Source organism: Dipteris shenzhenensis, chromosome 8 (assembly GCF_047967505.1).
Source record: "Dipteris shenzhenensis isolate YYH24624 ecotype China chromosome 8, Dip_SZ_1.0, whole genome shotgun sequence".
Lineage (NCBI taxonomy): Eukaryota > Viridiplantae > Streptophyta > Polypodiopsida > Gleicheniales > Dipteridaceae > Dipteris > Dipteris shenzhenensis.
This window is the reverse complement of record NC_141603.1, coordinates 43247957-43264228: the sequence shown is the minus strand read 5'-3', so window position 1 is coordinate 43264228 and position 16272 is coordinate 43247957. Positions and strand designations below refer to the sequence as shown.

Here is a 16272-nt window from a genome sequence, read left to right as displayed (position 1 = left end):
CTTTGTGCCACCATCACCCTCTTGCTGTCTGATTTCTCTCATTAGGTCTCTCTATGTCGTGACATCTCGATTAGGTGAGACCAATGCAAACCTGATTATGAAATTGGATCAGCTGAGAAAAGGTCTTAAACCGTGCCCCTCCTAAAGAAGGCAGTGGTATCATCCACGAATCTCATAGTAGAGTAGGCATGTACATAAAAAGTGCTCCTTTGTCTCCACCTCCTCTAGTGTGCATAGCCTACAGATGTGCTCCTTTGTCTCCACCTCCTCTAGTGTGCATAGCCTATAGATGTGCTACTCTCTAGGTGTGCTTGTGGCTCTCTTCGTCTCAATCCTCGCCAGGTGGAACGATATCCATAGCTGCCCAATGGCAATCCTCATTTGCATGTGAGACTCATTTGTCCTCCAGGTACTGGGGTCTGATAATCACTGCATCCTCTGGTACTCTCAAGCAGTGATCATGATAGAGCTGGATCTTGGTGGGGAACTGCTGGCACTCCCCCCCCCCCCCCCCCCCCAAATCTGTGGCGTATAGAACATATGCATATTTCCCTTTGACTAACGCATATAGCATCACCTCCTAAATCATGACTACTGGGATTTGCGACTTCTGAAGTCTCCTAATCATGCGAAAGCGTGGGACTGTGTCAAAGGCCTTTCGAAAGTATACAAAGCAAGTGTAGACTTTCTAGGATCTCTATCTCACATCTTTTATGATGGCCTGTAGAGTGAAGAGGCAGTCTAGAGGAGAGTGCTATCTCCGGAATCCAGCCTATCCCAAAGCTCTCTACCCCTGTGCCTCTGTGTGTATATTGATCTCTCTATCTAGTACCGACCCATAAATCTTAGCCTGTGTGACCAATCATGAGAATGCATTAGTTTCCAGTACCCATGGAAACCCGTGCTTTGTGTATCGGCACTATGTAGTGGTACTCCAAGAAGGGGGGAAGCCATAGCACATAGCATGGTTGAACATCTGTGCTAGGATCAGGTCCACGACCTCCTATCCATCTGCAAAATGCTTGGTTTGTAGCCGCTCGTGGTCCTTGCTCTCCTATTATGGAGTCAACGCAATGCAGTGTGCACATTCCATAATGGAGTGATAAGGTGTATGTGCGCCAGAAGGCCAATTCCATGATGGGGATGGGTGGCTTTCCCTTTGTGTGAATTAGTACTCAGCAATGGCCCTAGCGTGCCCTTTGCCCCAGCCCATTGAGGCTTGTATAAGTCTTCTTTTTGTGCACTTTGTCCCATAGGCCTGCGAGGCCTTCTGCGGATGTTAATACATCTCTCTCTCTCTCTCTCTGTCTCTCTCTCTCTCTCTCTCTCTCTCTCTCTCTCTCGCACGCGCACACGTTTAGGGTGGATGAGGCAATGGAGGCATGGAATCGGCGATAGAGTGTTGTCGGCCACTCATGGGTGTGCCCCTGGCACGTCTCCTGGTCATAAATCTACGCCTAACAAGGGCTACAGTAACCCCTGTCGGTTGGGCTTTGACTCTAAACAGGGAGGGGATATCCCCAAGTGTAATCTGTGTGTCAACCCTCCGTTTGAGCTATGGGGTCACTGGCTCTTGGTCACGGTCATGTCGAGGCCTCATCTCATGGGGGTCCATGTGATCTGGCTGAAAAAACTCTGTGATAGATCTCTGAGAAGGATCAGCCAAGGAAGAAGTCTGCTCCTGTCTCTGCGCTTGAAGTATCCTCTCGGGGTGTTTGAGTACCTCATGAATGAAGCCTGCCAAACATCTCTGGTCTGGGTAGGAGAGGAATTGGGCCAAAATTTCGTAACTATATCTGAAGAGGCAGTAGAAACGCCCTCGGATCTCATAGTAAACAGGACATATGAAGATGAAATGCTCCTCTGTCTCAACCTCCTGCATGTCACATAATGTGCATATGCGCCTCTCCCTGGTTAGGTGCTCTGCTCTGCCGTTTTTGATACGAAGTCTATGTGAGTATGAGTGGTCAGCTCCGAGGTGGAGAGGGGGTACAATGAGGTCGTGTATCTGCAAGGCAAAGGCTAATGGGCCGAGTACGTAGTCCACTATGCTTGTTCCCCAACCATGTGGGAAACAAGTGAGTGCCCCAGGTGATGGCCATCTCTGAAGACCATTATAGATGATGAGGTCATGGACTGCCCCTGACTCAAGTAAATGTCTCCCATACCTTGTTACATGTGCGGCATATGCGGAGTGTCTCAGTATTCCGAGCTCTGTTGCATCTAGCTCCGGAACCATATGGGGATCTCTCTCATATGCGAAGTCTAGTAGACCCACTTGTCTATCTCCTGTCCGTACATTGAAGTCCCCCAAAAGGAGGGTACCTCCCTGCTTGGGGAACTCTATGATGTCATCATGTATGTCTCATATGGGCTGTGTCGTGACCTCTCGTGCATATGATGACATGTCTAGGGGGAAGTAGTGCACTGCAATGAAGATCGGTCGGGCTTCTGGTAGCTGGACTCATATCCACATATGGCGTGCATGCTCCTCTCTTTGTACGACAGATATGAGTGGTCTCAAGTGTGTGTTAAAAAGGGCAGCCACGCCTCAAGAGCCTCATACACTACTATCTCTCCTCAATTCCTTCCTATGAGCTGACTCCCATGTATACCCTGTCACTGTGGGCAGTCCTCTCTTTGGGCTCTCATGTGTCTCGGTGTAGAAGATAATGTCTCTATCTGTGTATGTCTCCAAGAAGCCCCCCAGGTCAGACCAAACGGTGATGAAAGAAAAGTGGTAGGAAACCTAGTGAAAAACCTATGCAACTGAAGACAGGACGGGTGTGAAGCAACTCTTTTTCATTCCATGGTAATGTTTACCAGTTCAGCAGGCATGGTGATGCCTCAGACAGCCAGGAGTAACATTCATGAAAGCAAAAGGAGAGAAATAAACAACCAGCAAATCACCATAATTCAATTAGCTCTGTAGATGATGGGATCAGACTAGCAAGATGGGCTCCAATAGAAATAGAGCAAATGCACAACGCCCAGAGCATGTACCTGGACCACAATGACTTGAGATGATACCCTCAACAGGCCACGAACAAGCACAAAGACACCAGGAAGACTCTCAACTGAGATGGCACAAGTGACACGATGAACAAGACTCAGTCAGACAGGAATAATGCACATCTATGGTACCACAAGCGATAGGAATGAGCCACAACTCCTGCAGATCATCCAAGATCCTCCAGACTTCAGTCGAACAGGTCCTCACCCTTCCTTGTCCACACGTATGGGCGACTTTCCAATCAGCATTGTCTTCACATACGCAGCCATCTCTCCTCAGTGTATGAGCAGTCTCCTGCGCAATCCTTTGGCTTTTCTCCTCAAATTCTCGTTCACCTCAAGAACAAGCTATCAGCAGCTCTTCAAATACCAACGACAGAAATCCATCGAAGGGGGGGGGCAAGCTTTGTACGTGCGCCTCAAGCAAGCAAAGCTCTCTTTCACAATCAGCACAGAAGGCATCATAGATCACCAGCGACGTGCAATCAGTGCACACCTCCTTCTCTTCTTAAAAAAAACCAGAGTCGTCTCTCTCCTGCTTTTTGGAAAGCCTCTCTCCCCCTCTCTACAGTCTGCGCTCCTCCTCTATAACGCAGCATCAACTCCTTCTGGAAAATCCTTCATGCCACCCACGTAATGAGCCAAGTCCCCACGTATTGCAGCATTGGCTCCATGTAAAGTTGTAGCTTCCTAATTGTAGCTTGTACAATCAAGCACAGAGAGTGACTTTGCTCGAGCTCCTGCGAGCTTCCCCCCCTCCCCCGCCGTACCTCTACCTCCCCCTAGCCTCTCCTTGCCTCGCCTCTCCCGCCCCTACCCCTCCGCCCTCACCTCCCCCCTCACCCCCACCTCGCCCCGTCCCCCTCGCCACGCTCCACCCCCCCGTCCGCTACCCCCCTCCGCTCCCCCCCGCCCCGCTACCCCCTCCGCTCCACTCCGCTACCCCCTCGCTCCACACCCCCCGCCCCGCTACCCCCTCCGCTCACCCCCGCCCCGCTACCCCCTCCGCTCACCCCCGCCCTGCTACCCCCCTCCGCCCCAGCCCGCTACCCCCGCCCCGCTACCCCCGCCCCAGCCCGCTACCACCCCAGCCCGCCCCGCTACCGCCCCAGCCCGCTACCCCCTCGCTCCACTCCGCTCACCCCCGCCGCCAGTCCGTCCCCTCACCCCTCGCCTCCCGCCCCGCCCCCTCCCGCCTCTCCGCCCTCCCCTTCCACCTCCGCCTTCCCCTCCCGCCCTCACCCCTGCCCCCCCCCCCCGTTCATTCGCCCCACCCCGCCCCCTCCGCCCCTCCATTCCCCCCCGCCCTCTTACCTCAGTCTATGGCAGAGTCATTGGACATTCCCCCTCCAGATCAGCCATCAGGGACTGGCTCCAGTCCACTCTCATGCTAGAGGACGGCCATATTGAGGAGGTGGCCCTTATGGGAAGGGGCATCTTCTGGCTTAAACTCTCCAGTGCGAAAGCTACGAGCAACTTGATTGCTGGCTCCCCCATGTCAGTGGACGGAAAGATTATCATGATAGTCCCGTGGTACCGTGGATTCAGCGCAGCAGATTTTGATGCCCGGTTCCGTATACCTCGCCATCCAGTGACGCTAGTTTTTCCTGGTCTTGCTGCTGAGCTGCGGCCGATTGTTAGGGACCTGGGGTCCCACTTCGGTTGGGTTATGCACGATACTTTCGCCGATGCGGTGACTACGGCAGGAGCCCCCCGAGTCCGTGTGGCTGTGGCGGATCCTGCGACTCTCCCGGCAGTGATCGAGATCGTGACAGGTGCCGGCAGCATCACCCAGACAGAGCATGGTAGTCACTCGACAGCCAGGACAGTGTCTGAGGTGTCACGGCTTTGGACACCTGGCGGCTGCCTGCCCACGTTTCGCCAGCTCTTCTCGGCCTCCCCCGCCTCCCCCCTCTCCGCCCCAACCTCCCCCCTCCGGGCAGCCATGTCAGGAGGAGCAGAGGCAGCCGGAGCCCGGACCAGAGATAGCTGGCGGCTGGACTGAGGTTAGAAGAAAAAGAGGAAAGAACAACAAGATTTCTGATAAAGGCAAGGAGGCAGAGGTTACCCCACCTGTAGCTGCACCTCAGAGACCCGATAGGCAGCCGCCCCAGGGACATGGGAGAGCATCTTCTTCGACGGTAGCCCGCCTTCCACAGCCTCAGGTCCCCCTCTCTTCCTCTCCCCAGCCTCTCCCCATCCAGCCCCAGCCCATCCCCCAACGGCACCCCTTGTCTCCCGACCCGCAGCTTCAGCCCCCTCGTCCTCCTCAGTCTTCTCCCCCTCCTTCTCAGCCCCAGTTCCAGTTGCAGCCCCATCCCTCCCCCCCCCGCCTCTTTCAGTTCTCCCGCAGAGCTAGCTGCTCCGACGGTTCCTCAGCCGAGGGCAGTTCCCGCTCCCCCTCTTTCTTCTCCTCCGCCAGCCGCCCCTGAGGAGTCTGAGCTGCCTATTCCCCAGCCTCCTCCCCCTCCCCCTCCGCTGGTAGGACACCCGGAGTCTACACCACCACCGGAGCAGGCTTCTCCGTCCGCTAGCCCCTCAGTGGCAGACTCTGATGGGCCTCAGCTTCAGGAGAGAGAGCTCCCCCGCGACTTTTACAGATCTGGCCCCTGGGACTACCTGGATGTGGCCGACCTCGGGACCTTCCCTGCTTGCCTCGACATCAGTATCTTCCTGCTCCGCAAAGGGGCGGATGGGAAGATAGCCGCCTTGGCCCCTAGGGATGGCCCTAGCTTTGCTTTCACGTTCCTCAGTGACGGCACCGAGACCTGGACAGACGACTCGGTCTGGAAGGCTCTCAGGGAGCAGACACATGCTCAGATTTGCTCCTGGATAGGCCCGTCCGGAGGGCAGCTTCTCGAGACTCAGTGGTCCGAGGGTGACGTGCGCCTGCGGTGGCGCTGCGCCGCCAAACGATTCAGACTGATTGTGATCCTGAGGCCCCCCCTGTCTTGGCCCCTCCCCCAAGATGTCAGAGCCTGGACGCCTCAGAAACTGTGTGCCTTCTACGGGATGTCCACCTCAGAGATCTCGAGCTGGCTCGAGAAAGCCTTCGTTCATGGTACCAAAGGCCTCTCGCCTTTGCTGAAGGTGTTGAAGGACGGGCAGGACGACCCCGCCTCCCCCTCCAAACCTTCCCATAAGCGCCAGCGCCTCTACTCCGAAATGTCAGCTTCTTCTTCGACCTCAACCGCGAGCAGACAGTTGTTCGCTGCCTCCCAGTCCTCACCATGAGCCTACACCTCGTATCCTGGAATGTGAACGGGTTTCATTCTTCTGGCACCCGTGGTCCCAGGAAGCTCATTTTGAGACAGGAACTTCAGCCATCAGTGATAGGACGTTTGGATGTACTTCTGCTCCAGGAACACAAGCTTTCGGCGGCTCACTCCTATAGATGTGGGAAGATCCTCCCTGGTCGCTCTCACACTTATTGGGAGCCCTCGATCGGCGCACTGGGGAGGAGTGGTGGTGTCTGTACTTCCGTGGGAGAGCAGCTAGCCCAGGGAGTTTTTGGTCATGGCACGTTGATTCCAGGTCGTGCCCTTTGGGTAGGCCTAGAATTAGAGGGCTCCAGAGTTGGAATTCTCAACATTTATGCCCCCACAGATCTCTGTTGTAGAGCCACCTTCTTGAGGACACTTACAGGGATTCTCCCAGACATGGATTCTTGGATTGTTGGAGGTGACTTCAACAATTTGGAGACCTTGGAGGACCAGCAGGGCAGAGGACCGGAGTTTACAGGTATGTCTCAGGCAGAGCAGTCCGCTTGGGACTCTTTTATCTTTGCGACAGGAGGAAGGGACTGTTGGCGAGACCCGTCCTTCCGGCGTTGGCACGGGAGCTTGGACTTCTCGTGGGGTTTCCGCAGGGAAGGAGGCAGACTCTTGGAGAGGCTGGATAGATTCTATGTCAGTGATTGGGCCATCAGCAGAGGCGGTCAGGCCGGTATAGTTCCAGGGACGACACTCTCCGACCATGCGCCGGTGCTCTTATCATTAGATTCGGCAGCTCAGGCCCTTCCCCCCCGCTCATGCCGGATTCCCGACTCCATTTTCTCGAGGGAGGACGTGCGCAGCAGTATTTGCGGTCTTTGGGATAGAGACTGGGGCGAGTGCGCGGATTTGGTTGATTTGGTGGCGCAGGCGTTGCAGGAGTCCAGCCAGATTTGCCAGCTCGCAGCCCTACAGGTTCGACAGGAGTGGTGGGGTAGAGAGAGAGCCCTTTGGAGAGACCTCGCCTCCATTCAGCGGCTCCAGCAGGCATCCCCGGGCTCGGAGGAGCTTCGGATCCAGGCCCTTCGAGCCAGAGCCCTTCTTGAGGAGACACTCCAGCGTCGCTCAGAGTTTTCCTATCACGCCTCTCTCTCCTTCTGGGCTCGAAAGGGTGACCGGATGTGCAGGGAGTTCTTCAGGACACATGGCCAGAGAGCTGCAGGTGATCAGCTTCGGAGTATCAGGACAGCGGCGGGACACATCGTCACGGATTCGGGAGAGGTCTTGGGATTGGCCACCGACTTCTACAGGACCCTTTTTCAGCAGGAGCCGCTTGCTCCTCGCACTCGTCGTGCCCGTGAGGAGGTGTGGAGACACACTCCTTCCTTGGTCCAGCCTAGCATGCAGGCGACGCTGTTGGCACCGTTTACCACGGATGAGATGCTGGAGGCCTTGATGGCCATCGATGGACAGAAGTGCCCAGGTGAGGATGGGCTATCCCGGGCATTCTTCACCTCCTTCTGGGACCAGATCCATCAGCCCCTCTTAGCAGCTCTTCAGAGGATTTTCAGCAGTGGTTATATGCCAGAGAGTCTCTCCTCGGGACTGATTTGCCTCATCCCGAAGGGAGGAGATAGACAGGAGATCCGTCAGTGGCGCCCGATCACTCTCCTTACCACTGCCTACAAAATCCTAGCCAAGATGATCAGTGCCAGAGTTCGGCCTGTACTTCCAGACCTCATTCACGACACTCAGATAGGCTTTGTTCAGGATCGCAGTATCCTGGATAATGTCTTCACCTTTTCAGAGGCGGCGGAGTGGGCTCAGCACAGTGGATCACACCTTGCCATCCTACTTCTCGACTTTGAGAAGGCCTACGATCGGGTGGACTGGTCCTTTCTGGAGGGGACTCTGGAGCGGCTAGGTTTCCCAGCAGGTTGGATTCAGGGTATTTCAGCTTTGTACAGGACAGCCTCTAGCAGAGTCATCATTGGAGGCAGGATGGGTGAGCGTTTTAGCTTGGAGAGATCAGTGCGTCAGGGCTGCCCCCTTGCTCCTTACCTGTTTCTCTTCTTCGCCGAGGCTATGACTTACTACCTCCGGGCGAGGTCTACAGGGATCAGGGGTGTTCGCCTTCCCCTCCGAGAGGACACGAAGCTCTTGGACTCGGAGTACGCGGCTGACACAGCCCTGTATGTCCAGGACGATGAGTTGATGCTGGAGAGGGTGAGGATGGCCCTGGAGGTCTTCTGTTCGGCTGCTGGTGCGAAAATCAACTAAAACAAATCAGTTGGTTTCCTCACAGACCCCGGGGCGCGTTTTAGTGGGGGAGGTTTTTGGGTTTCAGGTGGATCCCGCGGGGACAGACAGCTAGATACTTGGGTTTTCAGGTCGGCCTGGACATCACGCCAGCTCAGCAGTTTCTCCTGGTGCTAGATTCCATCCGACGGAAGCTGGCTTTCTGGAGCACTGCTAAGCTTTCCCTTGCAGGTCGTGCCTTGGTAGTCAACCAAGTCCTCCTTGCCACGGCTTGGTATGTGGCTTCCTGTTGGTGTTTCTCGAGATCCAATGTGGCACAGCTTAGGAGGCTGGTTCGGAACTTCCTTTGGTCTGGGGAGGATGGCCTCAGAGATACCAGAGCCAGGGTTGCTTGGCAGACAGTTATTCTTCCGCAGGCTGAGGGAGGCCTGGGAGTCATCGATCCAGAGCTGCAGAGTCAGGCCTTGTTAGGCAAGTTAGTCATCCACGGTTTGACCCCGGGGGGGCAGATGTGGAAGATGCTACTTCAGCAGGGGGTCGGTTCTTGTGTCCCGCGACGAGGTGGAGAGTGGCTCCCATCCCTCAGGTGGATCTTCACTTCCGCCCCGCTTACTCAGCCCTGTTCTCCACTCGTTCGTAGCCTCCTCATGGTTTGGAGGCGGCTCCACCTCAGTCTCATTCAGTCCCCTCCCCGGTGTCAGGAGGAGATTGATCGCCAGCCACTTATCTGGAATGATCAGGTCAGAGATGCCGAGGGCCTTCAGTTGGGGGAGAGATCACATATCAGGTGGGATGGTTGGATGAGGGGGCCAGCCCGGTCCCTTCGAGTTTGGAGGGACACGTACAGATATTTTGAGACGGCTGATCTCGCAGACGCAGCTGGAGGTGCTCGTGGAGCCCAGGCGATCCGCACGGAGATCGACGGCGCGATCCCAGCTGATTGGTTGGTTCCACCGGAGCCTCAGATCCTCATGCCTGGTGACGACCGTTGGCTGGGACAGTTCACCCCCCGTGGCATCCCACTGGTGGTCGCAGGACGTATGGTCGACTCCTCTATTTCTTTCTTCGCGGTTATGGGGGATGGACGACTCAAGAGAGAGGATGCACTCATCGACCCCCTACTCCCATGGCAGAGGGTTCGGATCGTAGGCCTTTTGGGGAAGGTCTGGTGTACCGATCCTAGCATTGAGCAGGATCAGCTGCAGCTTTGGCGACTCTGGCTCTGGGAGGGGCGGGCCTTGTCAGAGCTTGAGTGGGACCCAGGAGAGTGGAGCTGGCCAGAGGTTGTGACAGGACAGGGGCCGACCTCCTTCTTCGCCTACAGCACGACTTTGGGCAGGCGAGTTCTTGGGAGGATGCAGAGCCGCCCCCCCACCCAGCGGCCCAGTTGGTATGCACAGGGTATTTCCAGATTCTTTTTGCAGGCCTTCTGGAAGGCCTTGTGGGAGAGCTGGCGGCTGCGGAAGATCTCCTACTTCCTGTGGCTTCTCGCCCACAAAGGTCTTCCGGTGGGGAGCTGGTTGAGACAGGTAGGCCAGGATGGACGCTGTCAAATCTGCCATGAGGTTGAGGAGTCACCAAAGCACTGCCTGTGGAGCTGCACTCGCGCCCAGGAAGTGTGGAGGTGGACTTTCGGGATTCTCACTCGCGCAGCACCAGAGCTAGGCTTGATCACGTGGGGCGCGTTCTGTTGGTGCAGCACCGTACCTGGTCTATATCACTTATTCGAGGCATGCCAGCAAGACCCCACTTTCCTTATCACGCAGGGTACATGGGGGCTGCTCGAGGGTATCCCGCAGCACCTAGCAGAGGCGGATACAGGAGTTCAGGAGAGGCAGCCAGTCTGGGAGATTATTAGCAGTATAGCAGGGTGGCACATTTGGACCTCGCGTTGCGCGCAGATCCTCGGTGGCACCTCCTTATCGACTGCCTAGATCATGACTGATATTTGGAGCGAGATTATTCATACCCTCAGAGGCCAGTGGGACCAGATTCAGGGAGATTCCCGGTCCGGTCAAGAGAAGCGGAGACGCTTCCTTCGGACTTGGAACACTCAGGGCCTCTTCTTCGAGCAGGCCTCGCAGGGCCTTCGATGGCGCTACTCACCACCCCGATGGCTGTTCATTCACACTCACCTTATCCCGACGTGAGAGAGTGATTTATTGTGTTACCTTTTAGGGCTGTGTCCGATTTGTGAACGCAGCCCGTCAGCTACAAGCTGACCTTTTGTATCTTGTTCTCGAAGTAATATAATTAGCACTGTTTTTTTCGGCAAAAAAAGTTGTAGCTTCCTCATGCAAGCCACCTCTCTACGTAAATTTTCCACGTCATTGCCTCCTTTTACCACTCTTCTACCTTGCCTCAAAAAACACTGCAGCAAGACCATTGCTCACACAATTGGGGTCACATTTCACTAGTACACAACCATCCTTCAATTCCACACAGCCATTCTCAGCTTGCTTTGTGCATTCATTCCTCTTGGTGCCCTCTCACGGATAATCACCTTGCCGTCTCTGTAGGCTGCCCATTTTCCTTCTTGCCTTGCTGCCATAACTCACACCATCCCTTCTTTCCTATGCTCTTGCTGTAGGAGTGTGAGGTCATCATCCAAGAAAATCTTCATGCCCTTCAGTGTTGCTCTCATGCACACAAAGGTGGATCTATCTATGGCTGTCCGGAATTTCACTACCATGGGCCTTGTCGGTGCCACCCTCCAAGCTGATTCACAGGTGAGGTTGACTCCCATCTTGGCAAATAGAGCTTGGGCATTTGACATGGGGGTCACCTACTGTTAGGCCTCTAACCATTAAATTCAAAGCCTTGCTGCTACGCCTCTTTTCTTCCTCCAAAGTTTTAGAGATGAGCTCCTTTTGGGTGCTACTGTACCTTTTTATAGTACATCTTTCCATGCAAGCATATCTGCCTTCCCCTTTGTGATTTGCTGAGTAAACTCTGCATGTTTGCCCTGCATAGTTGTCTGCAAAACTGCCATTTCTTTTTGGAGTTGCATAGTTGTCTGCAAAACTGCCATCTAAAAAATGAGACCATTGCTCATGGCTTTCCCTTTCAACCAGTACCAGGATGAGAGTTTCCATCTAATTGACATTGTCCTACATCCACAAGAGGGGCTGAATGACTTTATGGATAAATATCATTCTGTGCTGTGACAAGGTATTCCGACATCCTAAGGGTGTGTGCATAAAAGTCTCGTTAAACTCAGGCGATCCAACCTCGTTGGTTGCTATGCTGCTGCATATGTTTTACTTGCTAGTCAAACCGGTCCTGGAAACTTAATATGCTTATGTTGCAGACAGGGACAACTGTGGCTGATCAGATGGATCTTTTAAGAGAGCAAGTCAAGATGCTTGCAGGAGAAGTTGCACTGTATACTAGTTCTTTGAAGAGGTTATCAGAACAAGCTGCAGCCAATCCAGACGAAACTCAGCTACAGGTAGGTAACCTTTCTGTAAGTGCAAAGCAAAATTTATATGAAGAAATTTCCTAATCTTGTACTGTCAAGAATAAGAGTTGTCCATATAATACAGCTATCCTGATTGTTTATTGTTGCTTTGATATATTCCAGGCATTAGTGCAAAATTTGGAGGATGAGAGTGTTGAAGAGAAAGGCAAATGTGTGTTAATGCAATTATCATGAGCCTTTATTCTTGCTTATTCTTGCTTTCATATTTCCAGGCACAAATGCAAAACTTGAAGAATGAAATTCTAGAAAAGAAAAGGCAAATGCGTGTGCTTGAGCATCGAATAGTTGGTAGTGGAGAAGCTGTACCCAATACTTCAGCCTCTTTTGAGTTATCTCAGGTATACAGGCAGTCCCCTTTTTTTGAGGACAAACATCACAGAAAAATAAGGTTTGCTCTTTATGCAGAATAGGTTATCATGCATGTACTTGACATCGATTCACCAGAAGTGTAAGTCACATTGAAATGGCACTACGAGGGGTCTCTTAGATTGTCTATCGAAAACACAAGGCTGTTTATCTTTCCTAGCCATTGCTCCACAAGTGTGATAAATAAGTAAATTTGATGATTGGTGGCATTCTTCAGAAGGTTGTCTAGTGTCATATTCTAGTATCATTTCTTTTTTTTTTGCAAAAAAGAGACTTCTATTAAGTAAGAAAGAAACTCGCCAGAGCAAGCTTTGAGCGGAAATACAACATCATGAAATCATGAGGATAAATAAAACCCTCTCAAAGTGAGGTGGAAAACAACCAAGGCTGAGGCTGAAAGTGCCACCTCAACCCTGTAGGAGTCTCAGAGAAGAAAGGAGAATTCTTCCATTCCCTGAAGAAAGAAGCCCTCCTAGCCGAGGCTGCATGGGAGTCTCCCTGTATACTCATCCATACGGCCATCAAAGTATGTACGGTGTCTGTCCAGATGTCTGTCCAGATACTAGCCAAAGTGTGCGAGGGATGAACCTGAGTACCCTCCATAGCCTCTGTGCATCTGGCTCTCTAGATATGCCAGGATGCTATGCTCACTAAAATCTCCCAAGAAGTATCCACAGAGGCATGTACATCTGTAAAAGGAAGGTGTGGTACCACATCCAATGAACAGGACTCAATCTGATGACGTCGAACCAAAATGGCCCGAGAGAAGTCAAGTCTCTCATAGAATACTTGAGGCCCTGTAAGAGAAAGCCAAGCCACTAAGCCCCATGTCATAAAGAATGGGGACTAGGCAAAGTGACTGAAAATCCTGGCTACCCCCATCCAAATCATCCTCGCCTGTCTGCAATCCCATAAACAATGCTGAATAGTCTCCGAAGCAGAGAGGCAACGAGGGCAAGTAGGGTCGGCTCCGAACGTGGATCTCCAAAGGTTCACTGCAATCCCACCATGGATAGAAAGCCAAAAGAAGAGAGTGATTTTTCTATTCTTGTGGGATTTCTAGTATTCTAGTATAATTTCTTATGCGAGGATTTTGAAATTGGCAATATGCGGTTTCCTTTTTGCCTTAATCTATCCCAACATCTGGCTGCAACTTTTGAGACATCATTGTGACTTTCCCTCTCCCTAAAGATCACATTCTTGCTCATGATTATCTTGTGGGATTCAAGGTAGTACATCCTATACTCTCTTTGCTCACTACACCAAAGAACATGCGTTTCTATGTCTTGCTGTTCAATTTCGTCTTGGCTGTTTTGGAACATGATTATAACAAGTCGAATTCAAGAATTACAAATGCATTTACACTTGGCCTCTTCTAGGTTGTCGTGTATTTCATTGCTTTAGTACCTGTAAGCACATAAGCAACTGTAAATACTGCAACTGTAAATACTGCTCCTGCCCAAAATATGTTTGGCATTCCCATGTCTTTAAGAATAGACATGGCTTCCTCAAGAAGGTGCCTGTTCTTTTTCTCTGCCATGCCATTCCATTGAGTGGATGCAATAGTGAACTTTTGTTCTATGTTTTGTTTGCTGTAAAATATTTTGAGCTTGTTACGTCTGTACTTACCTTCTCTGTCACTTCTAGAATTCAAATTTTCTTACTACTTTCTTTTTGCAAGAGCCTTGAATTCAAGAAACCGACTTATTGCTTAACAAATACACTCAAACGTTTCTTAAAAAATGATCTATGTAAGTCAAGATATATTTCATTCTACCAAATGATTCAATGTTCATAAGCCCTACTAAATCTGTGTGCACAAGATCAGGAGGAGCCTGTGTCCTTCTTTTGTCATTTTTTTGGAGAGGCAACTTGTGCATATTCCCATAAACACAGCCCTCAAAAAATATATATGTGGCTTTACCGGATCTGAGGAATCCGCTTGTGGGATTAATGTGAGCCATTCTTCTATGCCAGGACTACACCTTCATGGTAAACTGCCCATTTTCCATCCTTTTTGGCAGCCCGGACTTTAGCTAATTCAATTGCCTTATTCTTGAGTTGAGCTTGTGTAAGCTCCTCAGCTATCCATACTTTGGTACCCTTCAGCTTGTAAGATTGTCAAAGAAGCTTGATTCACATATGTTTTGACTTCAGTGTAAGGATTACATGACCTTTATAGTGTGTAATAGAAGCTTGGCCTGGAGTCATCATCATCCTGCTCATCATCATCCGTCCATTCAATGTTGGGCAAGCTTGCTTTGATCTTTGTCAATATTTCGCTATAAGTGTCCTTCTCTTTGTATCAACCTTTTGGGAGTCTCCCTATTCTAATCTTCAGTGCATTATCACATCTAGCTTCGTGTTCTTTAATCTATGCTTGAATATCAGACTTACTTGCTTTGGTGTCCACTTCCACAATCACTTCCTTCTTAGCAGTTTGTACTTCAATGTGAACAAGATCTTTGAGTATAGAGACTAGGTCCGGGGTAGGGGGGAATCCTTACAAGATTTTACAGCCTCATCAATTACTGCTTGCTTACCAGGCCCTTCTAGAATGTGAAGTTGAGCCTTTACTTCTGCTAGTTCTAATCGTAGCTCTCACTGCTTGCTGTAGATAAAAAATCTGATCCTGTTGCCCAAGGATGGGTCGTTTTGAGCCTTCTTGTTGGTAATTGTGTGTATACGGAGAGGGTGTCATGGCGGCAACTGTAGGGTACTGAATCCTGATGGAGGTTGAAGGAGTTGAGGGGGACTTGGAGGAGAGGGTAGGCCAGTCCATAATCGGTTGTCTATAGAACCTTCTAGCTGAACTTAACCCCCGGGTTGGGTTGGGGGTTTAGCCTAACTCGGGGTTAGGGTTAGGGTTAGTTTGTTGTTTGAAGAAAACTAGGGGGTTTTGTTGTCGACGACAAGACTGGGGGGGCTGGTGGCTGGCCGCTACTGGCTGTTGGGAGCTGCTGGCTACTGGCGACGGCCTTGCTAGCTAGTTAGCTAGGTGCAGCTACAGCTGTTGAAGGGTAGGCGGGGTAGGCGATAGGAGCGACGGGATGAGGCACGGGTGACGATAGGATGACGACGGGCTGAGCGATGGGATGGGCAACAGGTTGAGCGACAACGGGCGACGGGTTGAGTGATGACGAGCTGAAGAGAGAGAGAGAGAGAGAGAGAGAGAGAGAGAGAGAGAGAGAGAGAGAGAAGAAAGAAGAAAGAAACTATTATTATCGTCCTCTGGGGGCCTGAAATCGACCCATGGGACCCAATGGAATGTCACAAAAAGTCTCCTTCTTTGAAGAGAGAGAGAGAGAGAGAGAGAGAGAGCGAGAAAGAAAGAAAGAAAGAAAGTGTATTATTGTCCACTAAAGGCCAAAATGGGCCCATGGGACATCAAGAACTCTGCGTACAAGATAGCACAAAATCAACGTGCCACAAAGAAGAGGCATCGTCGAATATCATTTAAGTGCTACGCAATACAATGCAAGTGAAAGTACATAATGTCAAATCCGAGCCTAAATACAAAGTAAGCTAGATGCAAGGAAACCGCCCCTGGGTGCAAAATGGGGGGATGAGTACAATATGTCAATGCAAAGATACAAGTCCATGTATCACGGAGTCTGAGAACCAAAATAATACTGGAAATCCTGTCCATCGACTCTGCCTCCTGCTATGAGAGTACAAATCTGAGCAAAAGTGAGGTGAGCGGCTGGTAGGGCGAGATCTCCATGAGTAAGTCTCCTCCGAAAAGCTGCCATCATCCTGGATCGTCTGGAGATGAAGCGGCGAGTACGTCCGCTATGTAACAAGATCCTGCGGCGTCTACAAACCATCTCATATGTACATCCACAGGGTGGAGGCATGTGTCCTGTGTGAGCTCTGACCTCCTCGTGCTCCTCCTGATACCTGTCATCTGGTATAGCGTGTGTCTGAGCTCTATCGGGCTGG

The 16272-nt window shown here is 51.7% G+C and overlaps 1 protein-coding gene across 1 annotated transcript in view; it reads left to right on the top strand.

Moving 5' to 3' along the window:
* LOC147899551 (kinesin-like protein KIN-7E, chloroplastic) overlaps positions 1 to 16272 on the top strand; it is an 89255-nt gene that overhangs the window by 40559 nt on the left and 32424 nt on the right. The window contains exons 18-19 of the mRNA XM_087378019.1: positions 11794 to 11934; positions 12177 to 12302. Coding sequence (XP_087234145.1) covers positions 11794 to 11934; positions 12177 to 12302 — 267 coding nt within the window. The remainder of the gene's footprint in view (positions 1 to 11793; positions 11935 to 12176; positions 12303 to 16272) is intronic.